The sequence below is a fragment of the Myripristis murdjan genome, chromosome 4 (assembly GCF_902150065.1).
Source record: "Myripristis murdjan chromosome 4, fMyrMur1.1, whole genome shotgun sequence".
Taxonomy (NCBI): domain Eukaryota; kingdom Metazoa; phylum Chordata; class Actinopteri; order Holocentriformes; family Holocentridae; genus Myripristis; species Myripristis murdjan.
In genome coordinates, this window is record NC_043983.1 from 36,300,401 (window position 1) to 36,322,605 (window position 22,205).

Below are 22,205 nucleotides of genomic sequence, written 5' to 3' on the forward strand. Positions count from 1 at the left end.
CAAACCAGATCAGAACAAACCAGACAAAACCAGACCAGACCAGCATTTACTCCTCCAGCACGGAAAACCTTTTACAAAACATGAGAAAGGAATAATTAGTCTGTAAATGATCGTCATCTCAGTTGTGCTGTCCAGGAATCACCAGCAGGGGGCGCTGCAGGGCCTCAGCTGTGCGTGTCTGATGCTTCACTGGTTGATGATGGTGGAGCGCCCCCATGTGGCTCACAACTATTATTATTATACAGGCCTCCCAGCTGGTTAGGTTGCTTCTAAAGGGAACTCTGTGCTGAAAACAGGTTCATACTTACTTACAGGTTCATACCACAATATATTCCATTTTCCATTTAAAAAATACTTTGTGTTATACAAACTCATTCTGCTTACTAGTAATACAGTAAAGTGAATTAAAATATCATATATAAAAAAATATTAATTGTCATCCAATGAAATGAGAGATTTTTAGCACAGAGCTGAACACACATTGCCATGAGGGGCTGATCCTGGACCAGCCCAGATTAGTCCAGTAATTTTAGGCCAAAATTGGGGTCAACCTAGGACAAATTGCAAGAGAAGCAAACTCATCTGATTCTGTATCCTCAGTTTGTCCTGAGTGAGGGGAAAAAGTCCCAAGAAATCCCATTGGTGGAAAGTTTTGAAAATCGCCTCTATATGACCATATAATACCAAAAAAAAAAAAAAAACAAAACAAAACAAAACAAAACAAAACAAAAAAACTGTTTTTAACACACAGGGGAAAGGGGTTTTAAAATTTTACTTTCAGATATCACTATAAAAATTCACAAGATGATTACACACACAAAGACAAGAAAAAAAGTTAATTACAAGTTCTTTGAATTATTCTGTTTACACATGCATATCACACATTATCTGATCTGATATGCGCTAATAAGGAATATAAGGAATAAAAGCCAGAACAGATATTTAAACAGTGAATTACAAGGTTACTATTTATTTAGTAACCTTGAATTAAAAGGTTACTATGTAACAGTGAATTAAAAGGTTACTATATAATATAGTAACCTTTTAATTCACTGTTTAAATATCTGTTCTGGCTTTTATTCCTTATATTCCTTATTAGTGCATATCAAATCAGATAATGTGTGATATGCATGTGTAAACAGAATAATTCAAAGAACTTGTAATTGACTTTTTTTCTTGTCTTTGTGTGTGTAATCAACTTGTGAATTTTTATAGTGATATCTGAAAGTAAAATGTTGAACCCCTTTCCCCTGTGTGTTAAAAGGCTGTTTTTGGTATTATATGGTCATATAGAGGGGATTTTCAAAACTTTCCACCAGTGGGATTCCTTGGGACTTTTTCCCCTCACTCAGGACAAACTGAGGATCCAAAATCAGTTGAGTTTGCTTCTCTTGCAATTTGTCCTGGGTTTTTTCATAAAATGACTGGACTAGATTGCAAACCAACCAACAAACAAACAAAAAAAGACACTGCAGTCCCAGTCCAGTCCCAGTCCAGTCCCAACCAGTCAGCCAGTCAACATGTTGACTGGCTGACTGGTCAGTTTGTGCAGCTTTACTGCCAGCTCCCAGACTGCAGATGTTTTGTCACTGATGGTTGTTCTGTAGTTCTTTTCGGTTCCTCTCGGTTCTTTCAGCTCAGCAGGTTTGGAAACAGGAAGTTCAGGCTGCCCTGGTTGAGGTTCTCTGACCTGAATGTGGTTTCAGCAGAAAACCAGTACGTTCTTATTTAGAGGATGTTTTCAGGTCAGCAGACCACCACCTCACCAAAAGATCTAAAATAAAAGTGGTATGTAACCAGAGAGCAGCTGCAGGGCGGGAGGAGCGGAACCATCCGGAAACGACAGAGGAAAAAAATGAGTGAATGAAAGACAACAGGAAGTAACAAAAAGGGCAAAAATAAATGAGAACACAAATTTTAATCTGAATAATCACACAACTGAGATCCTGTGTCACAGGGGGCAGTCTGGTGACTATTATTATTATTATTATTATTGTGGTTGTTGTTGTTGTTGTTGATGATGATGTTATTATTGTTATCATTATTATTATTATTATTATTATCCATCCATCCGGTGTCCTGGGCCTGCCTGAGGGTCTTGGTCCTGGTCCTACCTGTGGGTCCTGGTCCTGCCTCTAGGGTCCTGGGCCTGCCTGAGGGTCCTGGGCCTGCCTGTGGGTCCTGGGGCCTATTCCATCAAGCTGGCTAACGGGATAGCCTGGCTTATTTCGACGAGCCTCGCTAATTTAAGTGAGAGTTCCGTTCCATCAAAGTGGCTTATATAAGTTTCTGCTCAGTAACCATGGCAACTTAGTCAGCAGAACTAGCCTGCTCCGTGGCGGCTTACAGCCAAGCTTAGCTCAGCTGCTGTCAAAGAATGTCCGACGGACGCAAACAGACCCCCAGATGACGGCTCCGTCACGTCTGTATTGTTGCCCTGGCATCACATATTCAATTCAATTAAATTCAAATTTAATTATGTAGCACCATGTCCGTGTTTGGAAATATAAATTCAAACTTAGCCCATTTCCCACAATGTGACCAAGCATGAATGTACGTGTTTACTTAATAAAAATAAACGTAATGAAAATCATGTGTTATCACTGTCAGTCTCCGAAATCAACCGAATAAACAATCAATTACTCAATCAAATTTTATTCATATAGCACATGTCATACATCAAATGCAACAACAAGCGTTGAACATAAAAGGGTTGAAAAGAACATGAGGTTAAATAAAAAAGACGTCTTATTTTATTTCCCACCCGCAATTTGCGATGACAGGTTAGCTGACACAGGTGAGGGACGTTTACAAGAACACATATTTCAGTTAATCCCAATTGGATTCATGGTCATCCCACTTTTTGAATGATCCCTTTATATTTGGATTTTTACATGTAGCCTATCTATAATTTCATATATAATATAAATTCCTAAGTTTTGAAATCATTTAGCCTATTAACCATTAAAAAAAACAACAAAACAAACTCAATAATCATCATTTTGTTCAAGCTGTGAAGACAAAGAATGAAAGCATTAAATACAGTCCAAACCATGGCTTTCTGCTGTGTTTAAATTTATAGGCTACTTAGCCTACTTCCTTCTCCAGTTTTTTGATTTCCATATCCCGACGGTGTTGCGCCGGTCAACAATCCTGCTTCCGGTGCCCCTCTGGCCGTTAGCGGCACCCCTCCAGCAGATGGCGCCCTAGGCAGTTGCCTATAGCACCTCTGCCAAAAGCCGGCCCTGTTTGTGGTGATTTCTCTATATTCTTCATATAGTTCCATCAGCGGTGTCTGCTCCGCCGCTGAAAATGTCGAGGCTCTCCTTTTCCCCTCCTTTTGAGACAGTTGTATGTTCGTTTCGACAATCGACTGTTCTGGGCTGCTTATGTTCCCCGTGAACACGCACACTTGAGGCTTGTTCAAACGTGGCTAGAATTAGCGTTGACCTGACGCGGCTGAATCGCGTTAGTGGAACGGGTTGAGGCTTTAGTAAAAGTTGACGCTAATTCAAGCCAGGCTATATCACGTAAGCGCAGCTTTCTTTAGCTGCTTTCATGGAATAGCCCCCTGGTCCTACCTGTGGGTCCTGGTCCTGCCTCTATGGTCCTTGGCCTCCCTGGATTCTTAAGAGAGCAGCTCAGATGTGGACTGAAGGAAATGGAAACCAGTTCCTTTCCTGTCTGGGGCTGAGGGGTTGGAGGTGTGAGGCGTCTGAGTCTCAGGTACTTTCCTCATGTTTTTTTTTTTTAAAGCTTCATTACTGGACAGGAATTTTTTGGCAAATTTTCTTGTCACTTTGCTCCTCTGCTGTTTTTATGTTTTTATTGTGTGTGAGAGAGCAGCTGACCACCGCTGTCAATTTCCTTTGGGATCAATAAAGCTGAATCAATCAATCAATCAATCAAAAGACTGGTGGCAGTGGCAGCAGGGGCTGATGGGTAATCTGCTGCGGTGTGTCTGCATGTGACAGCGTCTGAACACACTCCTTTCCCACTGAGGTAAAAATAAATGAGTGATCACAGAGAGAGAGGATGGATGGACTACAGCGATTACAACAACCACAACAACAACAACAATAACATCAAAACCCACAACATCAACAGCCATAACATCAACAACAACAACTACATCAACAACCACAACAACAACAACAACCACAACAACATCAACAACAACCACAACAACATCAACAACAACAACCACAACAACAACAACAATAACCACAACAACATCAACAATAACATCAAAACCCACAACATCAACAACCATAACATCAACAACAACAACTACATCAACAACCACGACAACAACAACAACCACAACAACATCAACAACAACCACAACAACAACAACAACCACAACAACATCAACAACAACCACAACAACATCAACAATAACCACAACCACGACAACAACAACAACCACAACATCAACAACAACCACAACAACAACATCAACAACCACAACCACAACAAGAACCAAAACAGCAAAAACAACCACAACAACAACCACAAAAACAACAAGAACTACAACAACAACAAAAACAACAACCACAACATCAACAACCACAAGAACATCAACAACCACAACAACAAGAACCACAAAAACAACAACAACACCAACAACAGAATAGAATAGAATATGTTTATTGTCATTATACATGGACAATGAAACTGAATGTAACTCTTTCAGTTCAAGCTTCAGTAAAAAACATTAAATAAATTATTTTATTAAATAAATAAAAATAAATAAATAGTAAAGAGGAACAGAACAAACATTGACAAAACAATCACGCACATGGCATTTCACCTGTTCCACAGAGTCAGGCACACACACACACACAGACACACACACACACGCACACAGAACACACACACACGCACGCACACAGAACACACACACACACACACACACACAACGTCAGCACACTCTCTATGGAACCCTCTGGGAGTGAGCTGACAAGAAGTCCAATAATAAAGACAAATAATAACAATAATAATAACAACAACAACAACAACAACAACAACAACAATGATAATAACAATAACTAGAAAATTCTCGTGTGGAAAGTTTGAGAGTGCCTCGGGGGCCGTTGCCGGGGGGGGCGCGTCTGACCTCTGTCTGAATCTAAAAAGTAAGAATAGTGATCAATGAACAAAGTGAATTACATTCAGCTATGTAGTGTATGTGCGTGGAAGAGTTTGTATCTGCGTGGGTGTGGGTGTCTGTCTCACTAAAAAGTATGAACAGTGATCAATGAACAAAGTGAACTGCATTCAGTTATATTGTGTGTGTGTGTGTGTGTGTGTGTGTGTAAGAGTGTGTAAGAGTGTGCATTATGTCAATAAATGTCCTCACAAGGATATAGAGACAGGAATATGTGTGTCTGTGTGTGGGCATGTTAGTGTGCACATGCGATGCTACCTCCCATTAAAAAGTGAAAAAGCTCTCTAAATTGAAGATGATTCTTCAACAAGGACTTATTAAAAACTATCAAAGTTGACCAATACATTCATACACTCTTGAAAAGCCAAGACTTTTGTCAACGCACGCTTTGATGTAGAATTTGTATGAGTGCATATGCTTTTCCTGATGGTTGCTATGCTGTTGAAACGGAAAGTCGGAGCGGCTTGAAAATTCACACACCGCTTCTTCTCCACAAGACGCACGTTTTTCATATTTGGTGCGTGGACGCAGGTCAAAAGCTCTGTGTCCTGAAGCCTTGGGAAGTTTTTACCATTCATTGTGGATGGGACATTTGGCGCAGTTTTTTGGGATTTTTGTTGCCATGGTAACTCCAAGAATGTACAGAAGTCATAGCACACCCGTCCCGACTGAGACGCACATTTTCATAATAATGTTTAATAATGTTTAATAATTAATTAATTATTAATGTTTAATAATAATAATAATGTTTAAAACATAGGTTTTTTCGAAACTGTGGTAGGAGTAGTGAACCGAAATTCGCTATAATAATAATAAGATGATGAAGAAGAAGAACCCAAACCCTCTTGGGGTCTAAAATGTGGACAGGAGAGCGATGTTATGTAAAAACCAGTGAAAAACAGAAACGGCTCTGTTCTCCTGAAAAATAACACTGAAGCCTATTGGGGAAAACAAGGGGCCTGTTGTCTTTAGAGGCTCGCCATTCAAATTCTGTTGGTCTCACGGTAAAAATAGATGCATCGTGTGAGAGTGGACATAAATCTCTACCACTTTGGGAAAAATGACGTGCGTGCTTCAAACTATGTGCCCATGAGGCCGATTTCCGTTTTATTTTTTTGGATAATCCTCACCCCGGCTCCCCACTCTGTCAGTTAGAGCCCCACTGTAGCCGCTTAACGACTTCCACATACACACACATTGAAAACTGGAAAAAAGGCGGGAAAATGTGTCAAACTTTAAACTGTGCTTTTATAAAAAAAAACGCTAAGGTGTTTGAAAATGCCACTTACACCAAAAATAGTACTGGTCAATCTCACCTTTTTAAAGTTTGATTCACGTTTCTGCATGACCGTATGACCGAGATGTGTGGCTTCAAAATCCCCATTCACTTCATATGGGATTTTTTGAAAACTTTTTATGTTGCTATGGTAACTGCGATCGCAACCAAAATTTGCAGGCTAGGAGATCTGACCAAGCCACACATTTCATCCATTGACTGTGTCGAGGTATTCTCGACGATGTAGGCGTATGGGCCTAACCCTAACCCTAACCATTCATTGTGGATGGGACATTTGCGCAGTTTTTTGGGATGTTTTTTCACCATGGTAAGTCTGAGAATGTACAGAAGTCATAGCCATAGTCAAGCCATTCCCGACTGAGACTCACGTTTTCATAATAATAATATCATTTATTATTATTATTATTTTCAAAACTGTGTGAGGAGTAGTGAACCAAAATTCGCTATAACAATAATAATTAGAAGAAACATGCAGGATAACAATAGTGGCTCGGGGCTTCGCCTCTATAGCTTTGCTATAGTTGGGACTATAGTGACTCGGTGCCAAGCCCGGAGTGGCTAATCGGGAGGACCCGGTGGGAGGCCCACCGGGACACTTCCTGGTGGGCCGGTCTGATGTTTGGGCCGCGAGGGCCGGTGTTCACTTTTTTTATTTTTTATTTTTTTGGGGTGTTCAGTCATGGCAGTGGGTTGATCACGTATGCTGCTTACCGCTGTGCCTGGGCTGCCTCCGCCTCCACTGGCAGCTCTTCTTTTTTTTTTTTTTTTTTTTTTGCAGACGCACCCTGATGTAACACGTCCGTGCACCCGGTTAGTGGTGTTTGAAAGATGGAAAATAGAGCAAGGGTGTCGTGGAGAAGGCAAGAATTAAAGAGGAAAGCTCTGGAAACAGACGCAGCCAAATCTGCTAAAATGGGACAGGTGTGCTAAATGTGCTAAATGGGACGGGTAAGGCAAGAAGTTGAACTTTGCCTGCAAACCACCGTTCAAGTTAATTAATTATCAAGTCAATGAATTGTGTGGCATTGTGGCATACAAAATAACGTTATATAATTTAAATAATAGTATGATGCGACGCCACATAACTGGGAAACTTTGTCTTGTAGCCCCTCAGAGTCAGAAGCCAGATCCAGCACCAAGCACCAGGCATGAGCCCACAAGTCCAGAGTGGACAGGTAGGATTGCTCATTGAGTGAATATTATTAGAATTAATATAATGAAGAGTATGGTGTAGACCTGCTCTATATGAAAAGTGTCCTGAGATGCTAGACGATTCAGCACTACATTAATGAAACTGACCTGAATTGATCAGAAGGCTTTGGAAAAAGGGGAGATTTGTGCTAATAATTTTTAAAATGTGATTTAGAGTCAGAAGCAGAGCCAGGAGCCAGTAGTGATGAGGGGATTGCTCCTGTCAGTATGGAAGGAACAGGTGAGCTGTTGTTACAGAGTGTGAACAAGCAAGCATTAGTTCCAATATAACCACTTTCCATGCCCAAACGATAGTGACCCATTATATTTTTTGATTTTAATAATAATAGGTGGTGATCTAAAGTGGGCCGGTCAGAGAGATGAAACTCCAGGGCTGAGCATGAGTCCCGCTCCGGCCCTGCTTGGTGCTGCCCGAGGTACTAATGATGATGTCAATGCAGCTCTTTCAGTTTGTGTTGCTTCTGTGTTTTGAAGGTGAACCCTACCATGGCAACTGACCCTGCCTCAGTTACCATGGCAACTGACCCTGCCTCAGTTACCATGGCAACTGACCCTGCCTCAGTTACCATGCCAACTGACCCTGCCTCAATTACCATGGCAACATACCCCTGAGATTGTAATCCTCAGATTTCACTAAAATCCAGTTCACTTGAAATTACCACAACAGAAAAAGTGTTTGAGTGATTATTTTAACTTCCTGTCCGTGTTTAAGTTTGACTTCCAAAATAAAACACAAGGAAAGTGATTAAATTACTTACTAAACAATATCTTAGTTTTCTTGTATATTAGTTTCTGAATTTGATTATGCTCATTTTCTCCTAAGTTCTTTCTTTTTGACCTGTGTTCCAGTTTTTTTTTTTTTTTTTTTATTTTTAATTTCATCTTAATTTATTTATTTGTTTGTTTTTTGTTAATATCAGCTGTTTTGAGTTCAGCTTTGTCAAACCAGAACATCATCTTTTTGTTTTTTTGGTCTGCAGGTCGCCGTGGAGGAGCTCGGCGGTTGGTGCTTCATGACGTTTGTGTTTGGTGAGAACTGGCCTGGGATCAGAGCTGTGATGTGACAGGAAGTCAGGTAGACGCCACTTCCTGTCACACTGCTGAGAAACTCCCCTGCTGAAGGCCGAGCTGCCACTTCCTGAGCTGAAGCCTGGCGGTAAGACACCAAACCTTTTATTAAACCTGCTTTCATATTTTTAACAGCAGCAGGAATTTCCTTTAGTTTAGTTTAGTTTAGTCATGTTTATTTTGAATATGTCAATAAAAACAACATTTTAATCATAGAGAAATTTAACAATTTAAATCATACAGAAAGACATACAAAATGAATAACAGATTAAAATAGCAAAAAAGAAACAAAAAAACAAAAAACAAAAACAAAAACAGACATAATCTAAGAATATCCGAAAAGGAGTGAGAAGAAGTAAAACATATACTCTCACCCCTCTTATAATGACTTACATTAAAAAAAATTACGTTGACTTCCATGCTTATACTACTACTCTTATAAAAATATACTATTCAATTTTGACAACATTTTAATTTGAAAAGTCTCCATTCACAAACCAGGAGCGAATCTGAACGAATACGAAGAAAATTCAAAATTAAAATAAGAAGTGTGGGATTTATGTCTGCTTTCTGTTTGGTTCGGCAGATTTTCACAAAAAGGAAAAACAAAAACTCAAACTAGAGGGAGAAAAATCACATTTCAAAAAACAAAATCAAACTACAGACGACAGAGAGCAGGAAGTGGATTTTAATTCACAGGTAATCAGAGAAGCCTGAAATGTCTTTTTTAAAGTATTCTGTACATTCTGTTTTTCCATGTTATTGTTTTATTATTCTTCGGTTATTTTTTGCTGTCTTTGTTGTTTTTATTTTTTAAGCTTTGTGTCTGCCTCGTCAACACGCGGCTGCTTGACATTTCAGTTTCAGTCGGGAAACAGCAAATATCCTGTTTGTTCTGTTTTAATTTGAACTGAAACAAAATTCACTTCAAACTGAACTGAATCATCACAGTTTCACTGCAGGCCACTGCCTCTACCTGAGAGCTCACCTGAGAGCCACACAGTTTCATTGATTTCACACATTTTTCTAAAAGTTTTGGACACTAAAGCCAAACGTGTGTGTGTGTGTGTGTGTGTGTGTGTGTGTGTGGCATCCCACCTGAGGAGCTGGGTTGGGGTCAGGGTCGGGGTCAGGGTCAGGCTCAGGGTCAGGGTCGGGGTCAGGGTCGGGGTCAGGGTCAGGGTCGGGGTCGGGGTAAAGTTCAAGTCGACTGGAAGTTTTGAGTCACTGCTGTTTTGACACTTTGCACTTTACACTGAAGCTTTATTTAGGTTTTTTAATATTTAGGTTTTTTTAATTACCCATTGTCTTTAACATGCCTGCCTGCTTTTTAAATTACTATGTATTTTATTTTTGTGTTTTTATGTGTTGTTGTAGAGAATTTTGTAAATCTGCTTTTAATAAGTGCTATACAAACGCATTTTATTGCTATTATTATTATTATTATTATTATTTGGTTATTACTATGTTTTAGAAACATGGGAGGAAAGGCAATTGGAAAATTGGAGTTTATTTATTTTTTTACATTCTGCTGAAGCTGAAGAGCGTTTCAGTTAAACTGAGAGGGACTGTGGTTCACCCTCCGAATCATTTATCAACTTCTACTCACTGAGCAGTATCATTATCAATATATATCAATATATAAGCAATGGATTCATGTACTGAACACATTTTTATAAAGTACTGATGACCTGCCATTTGCCGTTTGATGATCTCAGCTGGGATGAAGATGATTTTAATGAGTTTCATTCCAGCAGATGATTCGAATCTCGGGTGTCTGACAGAAACTTTCATATCTGCTTCATGTTTTTACCAGTCGGGCTTCACCGCGGTGTGAATAGGAGATAAAAAAAAAGAAAAAACACAAAGAACCGCAATAGATCGGGACTGTCACAGCATGTTCAGTTTTTAACATGTCAGAGATTTTCCACTTGCTCATGTCTCTGATTTTAGATCAAAACTGCTCAGAAAATTAATCAGGAACAAAGTCCTCAGTGATGTTCTTCATGTTCCTGGTGGGTTCTGAGAGCGAGGCTGACTCAGTGGAAACTTTCAGATCATGTCAAATGAAAGACAGAAAGTTTTTGCAGCTCTGTGTTTTTTTCTGCTGCAACTGAGAGCAGAAACATGTCTGACCTTCAGTTTGTGTCGCAGGGCGATGGAACGTGTCACACTCCTCTCAGAAGACAGGAAGATGGATATGGAATACATGACAGCATCTTCAGCGGGCGGCACATCTCCGGGCCGACATGCAGAGAAGCACCCTAAGAAGAAGATGCCATGTTCCTGTTTGGCGGTGAAGCAGGAAGTTGGCCTGCTGTCAAACCAGGAGCTTCTGCTGCAGGTCCTGATGGATCTGACGCCGCCGGAGCTCAGCAGGTTCCAGTGGCTCCTCACCCGTAAGGTTCTGCACAACTTTGCTCCCATCCCTCCACACTGGCTGAGCTCAGCCGACGCCTGGAAAACCACCGAGACCCTGCTGAGGTGCTACCAGGAGGATGGAGCGCTGAGGCTGGCGGCGGAGATCCTGAGGATGATGGGCTGCGCCGATCAGGTTGATGAACTCTGCAATCGATGCTGCCGGACGCCGGTTCCTTCATGGCCCGCGACAAATCCAAAACCCAGAGCGAACTGTGTGGAGGCGCTGCGGCGGCAGCTGATCGACGGGATGCAGCACGCGGCGGACGTCCTGGACGCTCTGCACGCACACGGACTTCTGGGTGAGGCGGAGACAGAGGCTATCAGCATCTACGCCGCCAGGAGGGATAAGAACCGGGCGCTGGTGGACATGGTGCTGAGGAAAGGTGCCCGAGCCCAGCAAATGTTCTACCAGGCCCTCAGCCAATCAGAGCCCTTCTTACTGGAGGAGCTGGACTCCATCTCCAAGGTTTGTGAAGAGGTTAACCCAGCACGCAGAGGACATGTTCGCATGTCGTCCTGCCACTCTTGACATGTAACACATGATGCATGATGTCTGTTTGTGTGTGATGGCGTTTGGCGCTCATGACTTTGTGTTTTCCTCCCCAGAGGCAGCCGATGCCCGTTCACGTCGGGCAGCTGGAGGTGGACTTGGTTTCGGACGAGCAGATGCTTTTGCACTGGCTGGTCAGTCAGGAGACGCGAGGAAGAGGCGCCCCTGCAGAGCTGGCGGAGGCCGTCGCTCTGGACTTCCTGCTGAGCATCGTCCCGCCGCCGAGTAGGTAGACAGGAAGCAGAACTCCTGCGCTCGCACAGCTGATAACCTCACCTGTCAGGTCATCTTTCATCAGATCATGTGACCCCGAAACATGAAATTTACAAAAACTGGAGTTGTGAATTTTTAAATGGACCCAACCCAGTTTTACTGCTTTATGGTAACCATGGTTACTCCTGCTCCTCTCCATGGTTTTACTATGGCTGCTTAACTCGTCAATCAACTATTAATCATCTCTCTAATACTGACTAACCAAATAAAGCAAAATTGCAAAACTACTAAATTACATTAAATTTTAAAGATTATAATGAGACATAATTAATAAGTAACCTGAAATACTACAGTGGTGTTTGTTTTTTTGGTTTTTTTTCAAAACCATGGTCTCTAAAATGCTGAAAGTTTAGATGACACATAAATAGTAAAATTCTTCATATTAAAGATGAACTGAACATTGAATTACATCAGTCAGAAAGCTGCAGCTGCGCTGCCCCCTGGTGGTTGACACAGGTGTTTTCAGTGTTACCTGCGGTGATGTCACTGAGTGGGCAGAGCCTGAAGTTTCAGCCACTAGAGGGCAGCGCAGCGGAGGTTTTCTGCTGGTGCTGAGCTGCTCTTTAAGACTGTTGTGAACTGTTGCAGGTCTGGGCCTGCAGGGCAAAGCATCATGGGTAAACACCAGCTGTGAGGACGGAGCAGAGCCGCATGCGGACACGACGCTGGTAACACCTGAGCTCACCTGCTCTGCAGTGAGATTATAATCTGATTAACATCATCTGAGCCTCTGTAAAATCATTGTCTTTACTTTTGAAATGCATGTGAAGAGCAAATCAGCTGAACTTCTGTCAAAGACACGAGGAAAAGAAGCAGCAAGAAACAACCAGAAATCTGTAAGAAATTAGCTACTGATTACAGGAAATGACCTTACAGTTGCAACCAAGGGCGCTGCCAGGGATTTTGGGCCCCACAAAAAGAAATCTTATTGGGCCCTTGTATAGCCGGCCAATGGGCGGGCCTTTCAAGGGCCCCCTCCCCCATTGTGGCCCTGGGTAATCAGTTCCGCTTTTCCCCCCACTACGATGCCCCCGGTTGCAACCGAAAAAAAAAATGTGGGAGAGGGAGAATTATTTGAAAATTACATTAAAAAAAAAAACAAATAATGAAAAATAGGGAAAATATATTTCGAATTATTGTAATTACATATTTAAATTTTGCTACAAGAAAAAATATTTTTATCGTTTTGACTAAATTTTAGATCACTTTAATCAATCTATCCATTAATCTATTAATTAGCTTTGACTAATGTTCTTGCAGATTTTCAGGTGGTTTCCTGTTCAGCTGCTCGTTTTTGTCTTTTTCCTCGTGTTTTTGGGAGAGTGGCGGCTCTTCGTTTTCAGAGCAGATCTTTGGGAAACGTGTTTGGTGTTTTATTGACCGTCCTCTCTTGTCTCTTGTCCAGACTGAGATTACACCTGAAGTCCACGAGGAGGGCGGCCTGTACAGGTAACACACACCTCACCTCTGTCACCATGGCAACACACACACTCAGCATTCTGCAGCAGTAGAACATGGTTCTACAGGGCTTTGTGCCAGCAGAACAGAACTGGAACCCGTGAACTTCAGGCTGCGCTTTTATTTAACTCTCTGAATGAAATTCAGAAGGTTTTGTTGTGTGAATATCACAACAAAACCCTATAAAATGAGAACAACCACAGTTTTCTTCTAACTTTCATCCTGTAAAAAGTCTTGATGGGGGTTTGGATTTTTTTATTATTATGTTTTATATTTTTTTAATCAAAACTCTTTTTTATACATATTTTTGAAAGAAATCAAAGAATTTTTGTTCAGAGGGTTGAGTGATGCAGCTCCAGGGTTCCACAGGGTTCTTTGTGGTTCTCCTGATGTGTTCCTGATGTTGTTCCCGTTCTGCCTCCAGGCTGCGCTGTCCGCATGCCGGAGCGTTTCGCTGCAAGCTGACCGGGTTGGTGTTGGAAGGCGACGGTGATGTCACCTACCAGACGGTTCCCTGGGACAGGAAGTTCCTCGCCAGGAAAGGCTGGCAGCCGGCGGGACCTCTAGTCAGGTTCACCTGCCTGAGAGGAACGTTCCACCGCCTGCACCTGCCGCACTGCCAGATCCTCTCTGGTCAGTTTTTTCACCCGAACCCCTGGCTTAATAATGATAATAATTATAACAACAACAACAACAACAACAACAGTAATAATAATGGTCTTTATTTATTGATCACTTTTCAAAATCAGTGTCACAAAGTGCTTCTCAGAGGCAGTTTGGAGTACAAAAACCAATTAAAGACAATAAAAAAAAACACTTCAAAGAAAATTAAATCAGGAAAGGCTCTCCAATAAAAGTCTGTTTCACGACTCAAAAGAAATCACCGACTCAGCTGCCTTGAGGCACGAGGCCCGTTTCCACCAGAATGTTCCTGGTAGTGTTTGGGGGGCAGGAGCTGCTACAGGAACGTCCTCTGGCTCGGCCTTCTCACCTGCCGTGTCTCCACTGAGAGGCCGAGGAGGAGGAAGGCTCCTGTAAAGTTACCGGGTGGCTGCACGACCATGACCGAGGCATCAAAATGCGTGTTGTTAAAAAAGTGTGTTGTTAGCGTTAGTTAACGTCTGCTAAAGCTAACGTCTGCTAAAGCTAACGTCTGCTAAAGCTAACGTTAGCGTCCCTAAAAATGACGGCTAAAAAGTGTGTTGTTAGCGTTAGCTAGGGTTAGCTAGCACATTAGCGTTAGCTTGGTAGTATTGGCCGTATTGCTAGGGACACCTAACGTTAGCTAAAGCTAACGCTAGCGTCCGGCTATTTTGTGGCTTTCTGTTGACACCACATCGCGCTGTGAGTAAATCCAATCAGCACCAAATAAACCCCAAGCCCCACCCAGGAGTTTTTCGGGGCCGCTCAGAGTCCCTACCCCGAGGCAGGGCCTTTTTTTAGCCCCTATAAAAGTTCAGGAACTCTCTCCTTCGGGTGGTTCCGGCAGTGGAGACATGCGACAATGGCCCCGTAAAATTACCCCGAAGTTCCAGCGGTGGAAACGGACCGATTCAGAACTCACTGCGTTTTCACCGATTCGATTCAAGAACAGTTTTTCTTTTGTGCAACATTCAGATTGATATTGGATGACTAAAGGTTCATGATATGTCTGTAAACGCTGGGTTGCTGTGTGTTGCAGACGGCGGGCAGGACCTGCTGTTTGTGGCCCACGTGACGGAGGACCGGGTCGACTTCATCCGGCCTCAGAGGGTAACCGACAAGAACGTGGTCATCAGCATATCCGGATTCTCCAGCTTCGGTCTGGTCAGGAGAACCGAGTCGGCGGAGTCCAACGGTCCCATCAACGGCATGGTGCTGCTGTTCCACCAGCCGTCGGACGACCCGGAGCTCTACGCCTCGCTGTATGTTGTGCTGCTGCCCAGGAACGCCCTGATCCCTCAGGTAAAGCAGACCGTTCCCGCTCAGTTCAGGCGCTGCACACCATGCTGTCACGTGCCGTTAGTCATCACGTGCCGTTAGTCATCACGTGCATGAGTTTCCCAGCAGGAAGCAGCATCCATGTCCAAGAAATATGGATTCTAGATGCAGCACAAATTAATGTGTTTAGGTGGGCCGATACGGTTGGAGAGTTTGCACTCAGTCGATAAACTGGTGAACATGACTGGCAGCTCACCTGGTCACCGGGCAGGAAGATCCAGGTCACCTCCCTGTATTGTGATGTGTGCGAGCAGCAGTGATCAAAACAAGTCCTGCCGGTCGCTTCCATCTTACAGTGGACAAACTTGACAAAATCTGGATATTTTCTGATTTTAAATGGACCCTCTAAGACCCCATTAGAAAGTATGTTCTGGCTCCTCCCCCACATCCTGCAGGTAAACTCCTGCATACAAAGGAAACAGAACTGAGAGAACTGAAAACCCGTTGTAATGGTCTTTATTTACTACGACACAAGGAAGTGAGGAAGCTGTATAGAGACAAATGTCTTGATGAAACTGAGGAGTTTTGGATTGTTTTCTGTGGCTATTATTATCGGTTATTATTATTATTAGTAGTAGTAGTAGTATTAGTATAGCTTTTATATGAGCCTCTATGAACCACCAAAATGGATGGGTTCCTCCAGGAACCCAGATATCTTCAAAATTCCTCCAGGAACCTTTTTAATCTGACAGGTTCCTAAAAGAACCCCCAACAGGTTCCACCAGTGTTTCATTTTAATGAACCTCTAAAGGAGCCTCTGGGAACCTTTCCTCTTCAGGGTGTACATCTACACCCACCTGTTCACACACACTGCAGCCTTCTTGTCCGATGCCTTTCTGTAAAACGCTTTGTGACACGTCTGCATCATCATCATATTATTATTATTATTATTATTATTTTATTTTTGTTAATATTTCCAGGTGACACGGGAGTGGAGGAAGAGGAGCGGGGCCCAGTATGTTGAAGCTCTTCCAGACTGCGAGCTGATCCCAAATCAGACGTACAGACTGTCTGGGAGTCCCGTCCAGCTGATCCAGCCTGAGGTCAGCCACACACACACACACACACACACACACACACACACACACACACACCATGTTTGTGACAGTAAATATAAAGACTGCAGACAACAGATCAGAACATTTGAAGGGTCTGAAGGGTCACATTGAGATTTTTTTTTTTTGTTTGCATTCTCTCGTAATAACTTCTGTTTCCTTGCGATATGTTTTGCGTTCTCTCACGATCCTTTCCTCCGTCCGTTCCCTCGGAGCCGTGGGTCTGTTTCCGCTCAGCTGTTCCCAGATCTGAGAAGTTTCTTTTCACTATCCACAGCGGCTTCGCTGCTGACAAGAGCTTTAAAACCCCAAACATCTTTTAAGCTCTATTCTGCTCCTTTCCTCTTCATCCCAGAATGCAAAGTTTCTGAACTTTGAGGACTATGACAACTACACGGCGTCATTCGAGGTCCAGCTCGCCGTCGATGTGAGGAAGCTGCAGCTGGAGCTGCGGCTCAGCCACTCGGGCCCGGCGTGGCTGCCCAGCTGGCTGTTCGGCTCGCACGAGTCCTCGGTGTGGAGCCGGGTGGTCACACTCAGAGGTCAGAGAACCCGCAGAACACGCTCCACATCCTGTTTTAGTAACTCATTTACACTCAGCTCACGTCTTTCTGTCCTGTTTGAAATGTTGAAATGTTGTTTCCACAGCGGCTGCAGCTGCAGGCGGTGCAGAAGGTGAGGACAGAGACACAGCAGGTAGTTCTGCAGGCTCGCATCAGGCCCAGGATGGAGCCAAAATGCCTTTGTTGGTTAGAACAGTGGTTCTCAAATGGGGAAACATGCCCCCTTGTGGTATGTTGGAGTACTGCAGGGGGTACATGAGATTTTTTTTAAAATAATAAGTTGAATAAAAAATGTAAATGTTTGACAAATCACTTTTTATCTTCACAACTCTCTCTTCTCTCTCTCTCTGTCTTATGTTTCATATATATATGTGTGTGTGTGTGTGTGTGTGTGTGTGTATGTATTTATATATGTGTGTGTGTGTGTGTGTATGTGTGTGTGTGTTTATGTGTATGTATATATATGTATACACATTTATTACATTAGAAATTATTTACATTAGAAAACATATCTTCTGATTCTGGGCTCAGATCAGCAGGATCTCCTTGTTCCTGAATCCCATGTCAGAGTAGAATCTGCTGAGAGGATCAGCTGCAGGCCTGAGACACGGCCAGCAGGGGGCAGCACAGGTGGAGCTTTTAGTAGAAGAGGAGTAGAAGAAAGAGAAACATAAGACAAAGTATTTTTATTAGTTTTTTTTTTCTTGTAAATTTATGAGTTCTTGTAAATTAAGTACTCCTGATCTCAGAATTTTTGAGTTTTTTACCTCCCTGCCCTGGTTCCATCATTTTTCCCCCTAAAATGACCTGAACACCATAAAACATACCTGAGAGAAACGTTAGCGCAGGTCTCAGGTGTTTGTCCTGTTCTGAAGGCGAAGTATCAGAACTTAAAGAGAGTGAACGCCAGGGGGTCCAAGCTCACCAGAACTTCTACATTTGTGTTTTAGGGAAGTTGGAGATGACAGAGACTCTGCTGGAGACCCTGAACTCCCTGCCGACCAAGGAGCTGGAAACCTTCCAGCGGCACCTGAGCCAGCGGCCGGACCCGCTGCCCGTCAGCGCGCTGGAGGGCGCCGACAGCATGGCCACCGTCCACAAACTCATCCAGAAATACCACGCCGACGGGGCTAGGGACGTGGCTGTCGAGGTGCTGAGAAAGATGCATTACAACACTCTGGCCAGTGATCTGCAGAGGAAGTGACTGAGCAATGGGCAAATCCCAGCATGCATCATGGTGGCGGTGGCGGCGGCTTGCTGCGGCAGAGCGGAGCCTGGCTTCCAGAGAGGACTTTGCTACCGAGCGACAGAGCCTGATCTGGACTATTATATGAATTATATCTTATATTTGTATATTATTATGTATAGTATATAAATAAAGAACTGTATATTTAACTTTGCAGCTGCAGCTCCTGCTTGAAACCTGCAGTATAAATGCTGCAGACGCTGTTTTCTCCACATAAATCTGCATTTCTCAAAGAGGTTTGTGAGAGTGTGCATCCTGCAGACTGCACACCTGCACACCTGGCTGCAGGCTGCTGGAGGAGTGGCAGAAAATAACATGAAAGCTGTATTATTATTGTAACTTTTTTTTAAATATATGTTTTATTGAGATTTTAGATAAAATACAAAACACAGAACATTCATGTATGACAGCAGTGGTGGTTGGTATGAGCAAAACACATACCATACAGAATAACACAACTCAAGGTAAAGAAAGAAAAAACAAACAAACAGAAGTATTGCAACATTGTACAAGACCTTACATGGTCATTTCTTACAACGTTCACAGTTTACAAATCACATGTGAATCAGTGAATAGGCAGCTATAGCAATGAGACAAAAACAATACACAGGAAGCAGCGTTAGGCAAGTAGAGAGGAGTAAGACCAATGCTAGTCAATATTGCAGCACCCGCTTCAGACTAAATCTATCGTGCCGCCTGGTAAGCGGTCCAGAGAGGGCGCCCGCAACTTCTCAAAAAACCTCTCGTTCCCCTTTAAAACTGAACTCAGGCGCTCCACTGGTAGAAACATCTCCTAGCTAACAAAAGAAGCTTATATAGGAGTTTTTGCTGGAGGCTTGATAGAGAAAGTCCCTCTTCTGAGAGACCTAACAGAAACAAGCCAGGATATATTTGATTCAAGATTCAAGATTTTTATTTGTCACATGCATGATGTGCGGGTACAGCAGCAGTGAAATGCAACTGCAACAACTCCAGAACTGTGCAAGTAAAAAATAGATAAGAATAAAACAGATAAAAAAATAAAATAAAAATAAAATATAAAGTATATAACACATTCCTATATACAATATACAACCTATGTACAATATACAACAATATACAATAAGTCCAAATAAGTACAAAGTAAGAAAGGGAATAGAAGAAGAGTGAATGAATGGGAACGTGACAGGCACTGACCCACATCCACAACTGAGCTGCAAAACCCTGAAGAACAAGTCGCTCCGACTTTTCTTATAAAATTCTGGGCAAAAGCCATCAGGGTTAGGTTATTTGGTAGAGAGGTAGGTTATGGTAGAGATTTAATTGTTTCATAGACATCCTCTTTAGTAACTGGACGGCAGAGCAGGTCCCTACTCTCAGATGATAGTGTTGGGATGGAAATTTGGCCTGATCCCCAGCGCTGTCAGGGCTTTCTGGAGAGTACAAATTTTGATAAAAGCATATCATGATATTAACCATATGTTTATTTTCACAATGTTTAGCTCCTCTATCATCTTTTAGTGACGGAATCACATTAGGATCAGCCCCCCCCCCCCTTTGCCAGGCGAGCCAGTAGTCTCCCTGGCTTGTTCTTGTTTACAGGCAGGTACGCTAGCCTGGTGGTCCAAGTAAAGGACTTACAATCTTTTCTTTTGTGTGAATTTCCCAGTCTGGGATCAATAAAGTATACCTATCTATCTATCTATCTATCTATCTATCTATCTATCTATCTATCGAATAGTCTGTGCCTAGTTTCTGCTTTTTGTGTGAGGAGGTTGTCCAAGGTGGAGCGAGCTGCGTCCAGCTTCAGCCAAGACTATTTAGAAAAGGAGTGTTTAAACTCCTTAAACTACTTTAGTGTCATGGCTTTAATACTACATGTCTTAACCCTTTCCAGTGCCTGCCTCGAGGTGACAAAATAGTCAATCCTTGAAAATGAATTATGTGGGCGGGAGAAGAAGGTGAAAACTTTTGGGTTCAATATTCTCCAGGTGTCAAATAGATTCAAATCGCTGAATAATGCTCCAGTGACTATTGCCGTTTTAGATGGGTGAGTGGATTTCACCGGGTGCTGGTCCAGTTCTGGCTCCAAGCAGGCATTCAAATCTCCACCCAAGATTATGAGAGGTGACGTGTTAGAAGATAAAACGGCTATCAATTTGGAATAGAAGGAAGCCTCAAATGTATTGGGAGAATAAATGCACCCCTGAATAAGCTTTTCCCCGTATAGAAAACCTGATATTATTACATATCTTCCTTCTGAATCCTTAATGCATTTTTCTACGGTAAAAGGCAGCCTTTTATGTAACAAGATCGCCACCCCCCTACTTTTGGAGTTAAAAGAGGAGTAAAAGACTTAACCCACCCAGTCTCTTCTCAGTTTTACATGTTCAAGATCACTTAAGTGGGTCTCTTGTAAAAAGGCTGCATGGGCCCCTTCTTTTTTAAGAGATGAGAGAATTTTACCCCTCTTAACTACATTATTAATTCCCTTTACATTCCATGTTGTCAGTTTAGAGACACTCATCTTAACTGTGATATAGATTCCATGTACAGAGATAAATGTGTCCACAAAGGCCTGTTGCACTTAAACAGTGAAAATAGACAGAAACAGATACTGCTGTCACATGCCCCGAACAACAACTGAACATGAACAGAAATAATCAAAACCCACCCCAAAAGAAAACGCAAACACAGATGTGACCAGTGGGTCTCACACTTACATAGACAACAGAGATACTCAAAGGATATTGTGAGGGGACATGATGCTAAAGGAGGCCATCACTAAGGAGAGGGCACAAGATAAAAAAGGAACTCAAAATTCTCCCATAAAGAGCAGGTAGGTGGAAATAAACTCAGGTAACACCTAGGCAGCCTAACCCGGCAAACATTTTACCGTTTTCTCCTACCTCCTTTTCCCCCCTCCCCCTTAAATATATGGAACAAACTCAGTAACCCCTGGGTCTCTGTCAGATGTAAAGCCATGTTTAGAGCCATGAAAAATTAAAATAGCCCTTTAGTTCATTATGCATTGAATGGATGTAAGAAAACACCAGGGGGCACAGCGTACTGATATTTAACAAAAGAAAGCAAAAAAAAAAAAAAAAAAAAAGGAGGGTATTAACTGAACAGTAGTAAAAACAGACTTCACTAATTTTGATCAGGAGGAGGCAACCATCACAATAATAGAAATAATAAAAGAGCTACAGATCCTTCACAATAATTGAGCTTACAGAAGAATGACCAAGAGCTGAGGTCCGTATAACAGAGACGCTCAGCAGGAAAAGTCTGCAGAGATATAAAGCTAGCAAGACTGGACTGACCTTCCAGGCTGCTGGCAATTTTTTCCAAGGTGTCAGTTAGTTTTTCGAAAGCTTCTGCTCCATAATTTTACTTACGTTTTGGGTAACTTCCCGCATGAGCTCGGACATGTCCATAGCACTGGCTCCCAACATGCTAGCACCAGTCAGAGATGAGGCGCCATGTTGGGCAGCGACAGGTGATCTGTAATCTTCGACTGGATTGTTTGCCTCAGTTTGGTCGGTCTTCCTCTCTGAGATTGTCCGCCAGGTTTAGTTGCCATGTTAAAATACCACAAATGTAGGTTCTGGCCGGTAAAAGGCCCTTTTAAGCTGAGAACATAAGGACCGAAGTGGGAGCTCTGCAAAGACACAGCCTTCAGCTCGCCATCGTCACGTGACCCCCATTATCGTAACTTTATTATTGTAACTATACTAAGTGTCCTTAATATCCATTTCATTGTGCGTGTGTGATTTTGTACAAGCCTGTTTATCTAGTTTATATTTGTGTGTGTGTGTGTGTGTGTGTGTGTGTGTGTGTGTGTGAGACACATAATCCAGGTGTGACTGATGGGTGGATTGATCAGGAGGCTCCTGTGTGATCAGTTCATATTGATTATGATGAGCTGTAAAC

General features: G+C 42.5%; 2 protein-coding genes across 2 annotated transcripts in view; both read left to right on the forward strand.

The window, feature by feature from the left end:
* Positions 1 to 10,295, forward strand: part of LOC115358064 (uncharacterized) — a 22,341-nt gene extending 12,046 nt beyond the window's left edge. The window contains exons 2-3 of the mRNA XM_030049854.1: positions 3,641 to 3,647; positions 10,285 to 10,295. Of these exons, the coding sequence (XP_029905714.1) occupies positions 3,641 to 3,647; positions 10,285 to 10,288 (11 nt within the window). The 3' untranslated portion in view covers positions 10,289 to 10,295. The remainder of the gene's footprint in view (positions 1 to 3,640; positions 3,648 to 10,284) is intronic.
* A 610-nt stretch (positions 10,296 to 10,905) lies between these two features.
* On the forward strand, positions 10,906 to 18,329 carry LOC115357409 (uncharacterized). The gene is made up of 10 exons (XM_030048807.1): positions 10,906 to 11,634; positions 11,775 to 11,943; positions 12,580 to 12,659; positions 13,397 to 13,440; positions 13,874 to 14,082; positions 15,131 to 15,393; positions 16,350 to 16,472; positions 16,840 to 17,026; positions 17,133 to 17,159; positions 17,998 to 18,329. Exons 1-10 carry the CDS (start codon positions 10,906 to 10,908, stop codon positions 18,249 to 18,251), a joined length of 2,085 nt encoding a protein of 694 aa, XP_029904667.1. The 3' UTR covers positions 18,252 to 18,329.
* The last annotated feature ends 3,876 nt before the right edge of the window (positions 18,330 to 22,205 follow it).